At 39.6% G+C, this 12,195-nt stretch overlaps 1 protein-coding gene across 5 annotated transcripts in view; it reads right to left on the bottom strand.

Moving 5' to 3' along the window:
• The window catches only part of Smg1 (SMG1 nonsense mediated mRNA decay associated PI3K related kinase), a 104,515-nt gene that overhangs the window by 26,857 nt on the left and 65,463 nt on the right, over positions 1-12,195 (bottom strand). For all 5 annotated transcript variants that reach the window (XM_052713868.1, XM_052713865.1, XM_052713867.1 and 2 more), the window contains 11 exons: positions 10,661-10,805; positions 10,413-10,551; positions 8,743-8,973; positions 8,460-8,637; positions 7,803-7,964; positions 7,017-7,234; positions 6,612-6,766; positions 4,351-4,573; positions 1,854-2,100; positions 1,231-1,460; positions 9-257 (listed from right to left, as the gene is read on the bottom strand). In XM_052713868.1, coding sequence (XP_052569828.1) covers positions 9-257; positions 1,231-1,460; positions 1,854-2,100; positions 4,351-4,573; positions 6,612-6,766; positions 7,017-7,234; positions 7,803-7,964; positions 8,460-8,637; positions 8,743-8,973; positions 10,413-10,551; positions 10,661-10,805 — 2,177 coding nt within the window. The remainder of the gene's footprint in view (positions 1-8; positions 258-1,230; positions 1,461-1,853; positions 2,101-4,350; positions 4,574-6,611; positions 6,767-7,016; positions 7,235-7,802; positions 7,965-8,459; positions 8,638-8,742; positions 8,974-10,412; positions 10,552-10,660; positions 10,806-12,195) is intronic.

Raw genomic sequence — 12,195 nt, 5'->3', positions numbered from 1 at the left:
CCACATACCTGTGTGACTCTCCACCACTCATCAGGAGTGGTGCAAGATGACCAGAGCTCTTTGGCCAGGAGGTTTGGGGGTGTGGCCTCCATTAACTCCTCCAACACTGCCTTCATCACATGCAGGGGCCAATCCCTCCTTGACACATCCAGACTAAGGCCAACTATTTTCAAAGCAGGGCCAATTTTACTATAGTAAAGTTCACTAGGACGAGGTACAATGCTGGGGTTCTGAGGAGTTTGGTAGGAATCTTGGGCCTTTAAAAAAAATTTTTTTAAAGAAAATATTATTTTTACTTCAGGAAAGATTAAAAATTATAAATCATTTTTAAAAAGTTTGACTTAAAATCCAATCTATATTTTTTATAACACAATTCATTTTTAAAGGCATAATCCACCCATGCATATTTTCGGTCTTCACTGATGATTTATTCAATATGAAATAAACACAGCTATTAAGAAACATGTTCCAAAGTTTAGACAGCCCCTTTAGTTCCTATCTGTAGCTTATTCTTCAATAACTGTATTACAGGCCTGTGCTTACTTTTAAAACTTGACTTCCCAGACTAAAGGTACAGGAGGGTTTAGCATTCTTGGGGCCATGGAATTAGATGCTCAAGCACCACAAGAATGAGAGAATGAGAGAATGAGAGAATGAGATGAGAGAGAGAGAGAGAGAGAGAGAGAGAGAGAGAGAGAGAGAGAGAGAGAGAGAGAGAGAGAGAGAGAGGAGAGGGGAGAGGGGAGAGAGGAGAGAGGAGAGAGGGAGAGAGGGAGCTGTTCCAGCTCTAACAGCTCTTAGTAAGTGCCTGCACAGTGTCCTTGGCTAACCTGGGTCCCCACTCAGTTCTGCTGCTTGGCATATAAACTGCTCAGGTACTTTGTCAAAAAAATTAAAACTCTTAGTCTAAATCAAATGATAAAATCACATGTAGTGATCAGTCCATGTTAAAACTTTCTTACTTAAATATTGAAAATAATTTGTGTTTCAAAGCTTTTTACTATTTACAAATGTAATTTAAAAGCTCATTAGAGCATTTAAGATGTGAGCAATTAGCAACTACATGTATTAAAACTTCACTGTTTAGTAAGGTATGTCCCACCACCACTTGCTAACCCATTATAAGCATTTAAACATGCTTGACTTCACACAGTCACTGAGAATGCCCTGATACACACTTGTTCATACATAGTCCATTAAGAATACAAATGAACTTGAATTTTACCCAACCTTTTGTGCTTGTAAGGCAGCTTCCCGCTGTTGCCATCGTTTGTAAAGACCAAACAATGGCGTGGCTCCATCCACCCACTGGATCAGCCCTGATCTCGTTCCCAGTGGTGTCACAGAATAGTGCCGTGCATGGAAACGGGGTGTTTCCTGCCGATTAATTGTGGCAAACATGGTATTTACAATAGATAAGAACTGCATGATTCTCTCATCCAGATGTAAATCCTCTAGTCCTATAAAAACAAAATCAAATTACCAGGATGGGCAACAAATAGGCCTGAGAAAACACCACTTGCTGTATTTTTAGTTAGGAATTAACACAGTAAGGGAGACCTAAGAACATCAATTCTAAGAACACTGAATTCTATTCAGTGCTATTAGCATTAGTTATTAACACTGAGGTGTACTCAGTTGCTCTGCTTATATAAGTTCATAAGCAAGGTGCAGAGGGTGAAATATTGTGACATGTAGCTGTCATTCAAAATCACACAGGACATAAGAAATACAGAATTTCATTTACAAAAGGCTTATCCTAATGTACATGCAAACTCACATGGACATACACAGGCACACACACCATTAACAATCACATTTGTCTTAAAAGCATGAATTAGTTCTAACTCTACCTTTGAAAAGGTAAGGATAGCTCTTCCCATCTGAGCCGAGAAAGAGGAGTTTCTTGGGCTTGGTTTTAGTTGGTAAGATGGTGATGGTTCCGCCCACACTGTGAATTGTCACAGTGTCTCTGGCTGAAACTTCGCCAGGAAGTGCAATTTCAGTGTTAGTCATGGCAGCCAACCAAGGACTGATCTCATCAAGACGCAAGATGTAGCTTGCACGTTTCTGCGCTCTCTGTTGCAAACTCAGCATTATCTATGTTCATAAGGTGGAAAAACAAGTCTGCATTCTGATATAACACATTTCATTTGGCATAAAGATAAACCCAAACACCCCATAAATATCTGTTGTTCTAGTCCCTATGTTCAATTTGATGCTAGGAATATGAACCACCCTTGAAGCAGGCAGTACTGTGCTAATATGTTGTATGTGATTACTACTTTAAGACATCATCCCCTTTTCTGCCAAGTAAAGCAAGAGAATTAGAAGAGATGGGAAAAAAGTCCCACAGAGGGTCACTATGGTGCTCTGAGTTATGCCTCAGCAATGCCAGAAGAAATCAATCAGTTCTTGTGATGGCGCAAAGGCAGATACAGCCTTGGGATACTATCTGCAAAATTACTGACATGAAGTTATAAAAAAAAAAAAATACAGCCCAATCACGAAGCCAATTTCTAAGATGGTGTACAAAACTAAACAGAGCACAACAGACACTTTAACAGAAGTAACAGTTTAAAAGCTGCTGACCCCGTGAAATATGCAAAAACCCAGGAGAAGCATTGCTAATAACCACAGAGAACAATGACTGTATCATGCACAGATCTATCCCCAGGAAACAAAGTATCAAATATAGCTCTACCCCTGTTTACGGCTAATGAATATCTGGATCAACAACTAATAATGTATAAACTTTCAGAGCAATCTTCAATAAGTTTTGTTTATAAAACTAAAGAAACTGGAAAATCTCCCCTTAATCAAGTGACAAGAACAGATAAACTGTCACATGAACAGACCAGTTTAGTCAAACATGGAACATGGATAGAAAGTCTGAAGATTTGGGAATGTAGAGTACTCACATGGCATACAAGGGTCCCTGGGTTTTTAGAGCCACTGCCACAAAAAACAAACTACCATCTTAAAAAACTTTTTCTTAGTGACTTATTTCATACACATCGACTTTAAAGGTACTGTATCTCCTTTAGGTTTTTAGCTTTATTAACAAAAACAAGAAAGAAATTGGACTTGGACCGCGTTAATCTGGTCCTCCCTAATAAACAGGCTGGGCATACCTAAGAAACACCACAGTTTGTGTTCATTTTCTTGTCTAGTACTATGGGAGATTTCCTCAAGAGATACAAGTTTTCTTTTCTTTTATTGGTTTTTTGAGAAAGGCTTTCTCTATAGCGCTGACTGTCCTGGAACTCACTATATAGAGCAGGCTGGCCTCGGTCTCAAGAGATCCATCTACCTCTGCTTCCCAAGTGCTGGCATTAAAGGAGTATACCACCATGCCCAGTGAGTTAGCAGTTTTCATTTACTGAAGCTGTATGTACTTTTGTTCCTAGTCTGTTTAGATTTGTGTCTTTTGTTTTTCATGATAGTAAAACTCAACAAAGAAACCAGTTAAAACCATAAGTGTCGGAGAAATGAAGAACAAGGAAAAACAAGAAAAAGTATGATACAAAGAGGCTTTCATGATTGATGGTGCCACTGCTATGAAAGGGAAAACAGAGTTCAGGAGAGCAAAACAAAGATTCTCATATCTTGAATCCACAAATCATTCCAATCAGTAAATTACAGTGATTACAAAAGAGGTCAAATAAATATTAAATCCATTTTATCACTCAGGGTGTTTCAGACTTCAGAGTTCTTCAGATTTTAGAGTATCGATCAGCATTAATCTTTCTTACTGTAACGCACTAATTGAAAAATCTGAGCATTACTCCAAAAGCTTTAGATTCTGGAGCATTTCAGATTAGTGGTGCTGAACCTAAAAACTATTAGAAATGCCTACCTTTCCCCTTAAAAACCACAGTCAAAAAAAATTCAGCCGGGCGGTGGTGGCGCACGCCTTTAATCCCAGCACTCGGGAGGCAGAGCCAGGCGGATCTCTGTGAGTTCGAGGCCAGCCTGGGCTACCAAGTGAGTTCCAGGAAAGGCGCAAAGCTACACAGAGAAACTCTGTCTCGAAAAACCAAAAAAAAAAAAAAAAAAAAAAATTCAATCTCCTAATCTCCTATGAGAATACAAAACAGCTAGACTTATAATAGCACATACCTAGTATATGCAGGCATAGTATTTGCCACCCTTCCTGCCTTCCAGTCTCCAAATTCTCCAAATGAGTAAAATAATTTTCTCCACTGTCCTTATCAGCAAACAATCACAAGATACCTTCAGCTGGCTTATAAAACCTTTTCTCATGTTCCACGGTGAGCACAACTGTTTTAAGTTTGTGTCTCACGGAGAACTTTCTACATTAACAGCACTTTTACAACTACTCTGTACCTCTTTAAATGGAATCCAGCTGCTTCCAGGCTTGGCAGGATTTGACGGGGTCTTTAGTTTTTCAAGGGCATTGTCAATGGCATCACCATAGTTATCCTGAAACCACTTTTCATGAGGTGTCTCTGCTGGGGCAGCAGTGATGCTCCGAACATGCTCCAAAGCAAACACAATAGGCTTCATCAACGCTGTGTGCTTCTCTCGCATGATGGCAATTTTCTCTTCTCTAACCAAAGACATTTTCATTCAAAAACGTTATTATTAAAGTTTTATATATACATGAGACAATTTAAATGTATCAAGTATTGAGTAATAGTATCAAAAAACAGGCAAATAACTTATTATGTAACACTGTAAAAGAAAAAATTTAGTAAATAAGAGGTAGCTTTGCTTTTCAATTGTGTTGGAGAATGGGATCTGGACCCTACTCTTAATCATAAACAAAAACAATGCAAAATGGACCAGATACCCAGATGTAGAAGTGAAGACTACCAAACTCCTGATACAAAGCACAAGGGAAAGGGCTCCTTACCCTAGATTTAACAGTGATTCTTTCAATATGGCACCATATAGACTAAACTGAATTCAAAGTGATGACAAATGCTTGCAAATCTTCTACCTACCAAGGAATTCCCAGAATGTTTTTCTAAAAGATCCTCCATCTCAACAATAAAACAACTTAATTCAACATTTTACAAAGATACATACTCATCAATTAAGACACAAAAAGAAGCTACACGTTATTAGTCATTAAGAGAGTCATAAATCAAAATTACAATGAGATACTGCTTAATATCCATGAGGATCATGAACAAAACTCCCAGAAAACTGCCAAGTGTTCTCTGAGTCAATGGCTCAGTAGATAAATATCTGCACCAAGCATAAGGAGCTGAATTAGAATCCTCAGAAGTCATGGAAGAGTTGATGAAGTGGTGGGTGCGCTGTATACAACACCTGACGGGGAGATGTAAGGTTGAGAAAGAAGAATCCCCAGAAGCTCACGGGTCAAGGAGCCTCATGCATACAGCGCGGGGTGTGGGGTGTGGGGGGGTGGGGGGGGGTGGTGGTTGAGATTCTGCCTCAAATAAGGTTAAAAGGAGGACTAACACCCAAGGCTGTCCTGTGACCTCTACAGAAAAGCCATGGCATGCATGCGGACACACACCATGCATCATATATACACACATACAATTAAATGTTGGCAAGGATAGGTGAAAACCAGAATCCTCATGCGATGAAAGTTGGAACACAAAATGGCACAATCATTGTGGAAAAGACTCCTAGGCTTAACAAGATAATCAATCACACTGGTCAGCAAATCCACGGCATACAAACTAATCCAAAGCAAGGACTCAGCCAGATAGTGCACACCAATGTTCACCAGCAGCTTTGTTCACACAGCTAAAAACAAACCCAAGTCTCTACTAACAGATGAATCAAACAGTAAAACCTGGTTCACAGGGCTAACACAATGGCTCAGCCGATAAGGGTATTTCCTGCTAAGCTTGAAAACTCAAACTTTGATCTCCAAGACCCACTTGGTAAAAGGAAAAACCCAACTCCCATAAATTGTCCTCTGACACACATACATAAATGATAAAAATGTTCTAATCTGGAGCATCCATACAATGCAGTATTATTCAGTAACCATGTAACAGATCCATGCTGCAGCAAGGTAAACCTTGAAAACATGGTGCTAAATCAAAGTTAAAAAAGGACAAATACTCTGATTCCACCCATGAGACATCTAAAGCAGGATATTTCACAGAGCAAAAAAGAAGAACTAGAGGTAATGAGGGGGCAAGATGGGGCAAATGGAGTTTATTACTAAGTACAGAGCATATCTGGGATTGGGAATGAGTCTAGCAGAGGGTAATGGTGATGAAGGCACAGTACTGTGAAAGCATACTTTAATGCCACTCAATTGTACAGTTAAAAATGGTTAAGAATATGAATTTTGTTATACTGATTAACACATTATAAAGAAAAAAGTAGGGAGAACAATGGAAAGATGGCTTAGCAGTTAAGAGCACTGGCTGCTCTTACAGAGAATCCAGATTCAGTTCCCAGCACCCACATGGCAGCTCACAACCATCCTTAACTCTAGTTCCAGGGGATCCAATGTTCTCTCCTGACTTGGGTGGGCACCAGGCACACACATGGTACACATACATTATCTGCAGGCAAATACTCACACACACATAAGAGTGAATCTAAAAGACAAGAAGCAGCCCCATCTTCCCAGTGAAGGAGTGAAGACATACTTGCGCAAGGTGTTGTTGTTCTGGACTCTCTTCACCTCATCCTCCAACTGCTGAATTCGTCTCAGGACGTACATGTGCTGCTGTAACAAAACTCCCAGCCAAAGCTCATCCCAGAGCACAGTGACCCTACGTAGCTCTGCCACAAGCATCTGGACCTGCAGACACAACACATCCACATGGCTCACAAGGCAGCATCAGTCACAAGGCAGCATCAGATCAGACAACGGTAATGGTCATTTCACAGAAAATTCATCAGCAGCACATCAATAAAGATTAGTGAGACCAATTCTGATTAATCTTAAAGTTTTGGTTCTGATAAGATTCCCCTGAGATATTAGCTTTAGGATTTGGGGAGGGGGTTGTAATGAATACTACCTTAAAACAAACAAGTTAGTTTTCTTGTACCTGTAAAACCATCGTTGGGTTGGCAGAGGACAGTTTATCTACAATTTTGCTGTAGCAATCCTGCATCATGGCCTGGTCTTCATTTAAGCCACTTTTAGGTTCATCTTTGTTGCTATCCTGAGAAGCAGGAGGACTTCCTCCTTCACATTCAGAAACCAGTAGTTCTTCTCCTTGAATATTTCCAAGTAAAGTAGGGATTGCAGAGGAAAACTTATTTCCTACAGTGGGATGCAACAGGGATACATGCACACACTGGGTATGGAAAACAAAGGTAATGTACTTCACAGTGCTGTGCATGAAGCTAAAGATTATGGTGTTCTGCACTTTTACAAACTGAGCTTTTCACATATGTTTATAAATACTGTAAACTAATGGAGGAAAGCTAGAGGAAGAGGGTAAGCAAACAAGAGGCCCTCCCCAGAAAGTGTGTAGAACAAAGTCTAATGTTTACCTTAAACAGCGCTATACTAACTTCCTGGTATATTGTAAGGAGTAACAATAACATGCAAAACACATATACAGTAATTACTTCTTCAATAAGTCAGAACCATTACTAATAAGAAATTACACACCCTCAACTTGAGAACACATCACCCACAAAAAGACTTAAAATTTACCAGTAAAATAAAGCAGTAATATTTTAGCTGGGCAAGGGAGTGTATGTCTTTAACCCCAGTACTCTGTGAATGTAATGCCAGCCTGTTCTACATGGTGAGTGCCAGGCCACTGAGGGAGAACAAGTAGGACTCTGTCTTAAATAAATGAATGTATTTTAATGTTGCATACCTGAAGCCTGGGATTCACTGCTAAGTGATATGGTTCCTACTATTGCAGGATACAGTATGAGGTGTGGGGAATCTTGGGCCACACGGCAAAGGAGGTTACAAATACTCTGGCGCACATACACTTCAGGGTGGTTTAATCGTGAGAAAAGCTGTGGAATAATTCCTTCAGGAGAAGAAGACAAAGTGGTTAAAAACCTATGAATTTGGGGAATGCAAAAGGATAAAATCTGATATATGTCAGCATCAGCACACATCTTAAGGATGCCAAAGTTCTCCCTGTGGTAAGCAAGAGCCGTAAGAAATCATTCTTAATTGCGAATCTGTAATCGAGGCCCAGATCAATTAAAACATTGAATGATATGCTCAGCATATGCCTCAAAGAAGGCAGGCTAAGTAACTGTGATAAAGGTTATACTAAATCCTCTACCCTTAATTTCACCACCCTCTCCAAAACTGAATATTGATAATGAAAAAAAGCTTCTGCCTTCTAACCTCTCCTCTCTCAGGAGAGATCTTCATGAGACATCAAACAGTCCAGGATATCCTATGAATTAGCATGGCTGTTCTCTAACATTTTCAAATAAAAAACACGGAGAAACTATTTCAATCTCACTCAGAAACGGATTAACTAAGGAGGGCATTTTATTTAGGCTATTACCTCTCCATGGAGCAGTAGGAGTTGTCTCCAAGCCATGTTCCAGATATTGCCGGAGCTCACCAGCATGCTTCACCAGCAATCTGAGCAGTCGCAGGGTAGCCATCACAATCACATCATCAGTGCTCTGCTCTGCTCTGTGACTTAAATGGAGCCTGGGATCATCTTCATCTAACAGAATCTAAGTGAACAATTAAGGGAATAAGAAAACCATTTCTGTTACTACTCTTTTTGTCTGAAGGAAAGAAATTCCAAATAATTTTCCTTAGAAGACTGTGCCACCTACTTGCCCAGCGTTAAGCTTAAGGAAAGTAAAATATGCGCTGCAAGATAGTTTGTACAGGCTGAAGATTCTATCTACAACTTTCCTCCACACTTTAATAACACCTTCGGTTGCATTTTCATCGAGTTCAGAAAGCCATGGGCAGCTTGATATTAACTGCCGCCAGATAACATCAACCATGTCATCTTCCTCATTATCTTCACTTTCTGTTATCTGAAGTGTTATATCTTCATCCTAAAGAAAATGTGGACATAGAATACTTCAGGTGAAAAGGAAGAAAGATACACGATCGGTTACCACATGGAAACATTTTTCTCATGTATGATACACTAAATCCCTAAGTAAGTGTCTTTTTATGATATGCTACTAATGCAGCCAATAAGATTATAAGCATTTAGGCAAAGATTAAAGACTTCTGTGTTTTCTGTATTTTAAATGATTCTAAACTACAATATAATATTCTGCCTGTAGAAAAATCTGTTCAAAGGATGTGAAAAAACAGAACAGAACATGAACAACAAACACTTCACTATTTACAATATTGTAAATATATCTCACAATAGCTTTAACAGACACTCATGGGTACATTTCTAGAACAGAACTCAGTCAGCCGAATTTAGCATTGCAAATAAAACCCACACCTTTGAATACTGCATCTACATATTCGACAGCTATAGAACTACACAACTTACAGGACACTTTGAGGAGCGGGGAACACTGTGCAGCTCACCTAGTCCACTGCTTCCCATGTTAGCTAATTTACAACAATCACCAGGGGCAGAGAATACTGGAATTCTTGCCTACTAGCACATATAAAGCCCTAGTTTCATCCGACTCCCATACCTCCAAGTCATTTAATTGATGTTAAACACACATGCATAGAGCCCATGCATAAGAATCTCAGGGGAAGGGAGAGGAATACCTCCCATACAATGCCATACTTTAAAAGTTCCCAGGTAATCTTGTAAAGAGATTTACATTTTCTGAGCTCTGGTGATTAAACACACAGTCTCGCTCACATACACTAAGAATGTGCTTTTTCCCTGACTACACCACCAGCCCAAGAACCTAACTTCAGATCAGAAGAGTAATTAAGAGAAAGTTAATTTACACAAAATGAACTTCACCTATTTTCATCAAAACCATAAAGAAATCACTTGATTTCAAGAAATTATGATCTTAGGAAAAAGACATTATGTATCATCTTAAAACCGAGAGATTTGCCGGGCGGTGGTGGCGCACGCCTTTAATCCCAGCACTCGGGAGGCAGAGCCAGGCGGATCTCTGTGAGTTCGAGGCCAGCCTGGGCTACCAAGTGAGTCCCAGAAAAGGCGCAAAGCTACACAGAGAAACCCTGTCTCGAAAAACAAAAAAAAAAAAAACCGAGAGATTTTTATTTGCAATTCAGCCTAAACCTCATTCACTATTTAATAAAGTAGTCAATTACCAAGCTCAGCAGTGGTGGCCCACACCTTTGATCCTAGCAGAGACAGGCAGATCTCTGAGTTTGAGGCCACCTTGGTCTACAGAGCGAGGTCCAGGACAGTCAGGACCACAAAGAGAAACCCTTTCTTGGGGGTGGGGAAGCAGCCAATTTCCTCAAAAAATTATTGAGTTGCAACAGGAATCTTGACACTACTCCCCCCAAAACCACTGTATCATGTTTTCCTTGCCTGAATTCCTGCTGGCCGACATACTGCTTGTCCAAGAATACCATATATTCTCTCTTTCTCTTCTTCAGTTATAGTATCTGGAAGCAGATTTTGAACTTCAGATTTTTCTCTAGGCAACAGACGAACACCTTCTCCCTGACTAAAAAAATAAACAAGTCATCAAGTATTTCAGGTACCAAAACTCTCCCAAACCAGTATATCTCTACTTTGCAGTGTGTTATATCAACCACACATTGAAACATACATACCTGGCATTGTCAACCACCTTTCTGCCCCACCTATAAGCCCAACTAGCCAATGCTGCCCAAGATTTGGCTACTTCTGGTGCCTGCACTGAAGAGAGGTGATACAACTGTCCCAAAATGAAGTCAGGTTCTCCAACTCCAATGTGTACTGCCATGACAGAAAAAATAACAAGAGCTCAGTGTTAGTTACATTCTTAACTTTTAGTGATGTTCTCATTGACCTGTTAAGTCTTTATTATTTGTAAGCAAGCAATAAGCCCAATACTATCGCAGTACATACTTTGTTATGGCCCAAATTTGGATACTTTTCTGCGAAGTGACTATATTAAAAGGCACCAGCTTATGTTAGCATCTGCAGAGAAACCCATGCCTTTAATAACACTATCTTTAGCAATAGCTTAGGTGTCAGACGTGCTGTAGAATGTCTTACATCTTGTTTTAGAATAATTTTAAGCATTTGGTAAAAACAATGCACAGGTGATAAGTACACCAAAGACCAACAGGGCAGACAGAGATCTTCACTTCCATTTTATAGAGAGAAAACTGCCTGTTTAGTGAGTTCATATGCCATGGTTTTAAGACCTATCCCTTATGAATATCAAAGACCTGGTTAACAGATACACTAGAATTATTTTTTTAAAAAAACTAATATAAGCAAACAAACAAAATACAATTTAAGTAATTTAAACTCCAAGCTTCTGGATAACAAAATGGAGGTATATTCTCCCCTTATCAGTTAAGAGATTAGTTTTCTCCAGAACTGACTAGAATGTAGGTCAGTAAAAAAAAAAAAAAAAAAAAAGTTTGCATAGCATGCATATAGAGTCTATACTCAGCAAAACACATACCCCCCCGCCAAGTGTATAGCATGCATTAGACAAGGAGTCTATACCCAGCAAAACACACACATGTATATACACACACCCAAGTGGACATGGTACCACCCGCCTATAACTCAGCATTTAAAACACTAAAAAAGGAAAGTTTTGAGTGTGAGGCCAGTTAGGTTCTATAGAAATGAAGATACTATCTCAAAAAAGAAACAGGTGGGTGTAGTGGCATATTCCTTTAATCTCAGAAGTTGGGCAAAGACAAGAAGATCTCTGTGAGGTTGAGGCCAGCCTGGAACTTACACAGCAAGTTCCAGGCCAGCCAGACTCTATCAAAGAAAGAAAAGAAGAAAGAAGGGGGTAGGGGGGAGGAAGGAAAGAGAGAGAGAAGGAAGGGAGGGAGGGAAAGAAGGAAGGGAGGGAAGGAGGGAGGGAAGAAAAGAAAAAAAGAAAAAGAAGTGGCGATGTAGCTCAGTGGTGTAACACCTGCCTAGCGTGCCCAGCACCTTCACCTCCTCAAAAAAGAACAAGGAAAGAAAGAAAAATAAAAATAATAAATCTTGTTTAGATTAATCAACCATCCATTTTTTGGCCAACTAACTTTGCTAGTATCAAACACAGTAAGAAACTTGAGTCTTTCTGTGCTCCAACAACCAAAGGTAATACAAGATAGGGCTACATATCTGCTGCTCCTGACATTTATTCTTT

The sequence above is a fragment of the Peromyscus californicus genome, unplaced genomic scaffold (assembly GCF_007827085.1).
Source record: "Peromyscus californicus insignis strain IS unplaced genomic scaffold, ASM782708v3 Scaffold_4__1_contigs__length_199733344, whole genome shotgun sequence".
NCBI lineage: Eukaryota > Metazoa > Chordata > Mammalia > Rodentia > Cricetidae > Peromyscus > Peromyscus californicus.
This window is presented reverse-complemented; position numbering and strand designations above follow the sequence as displayed.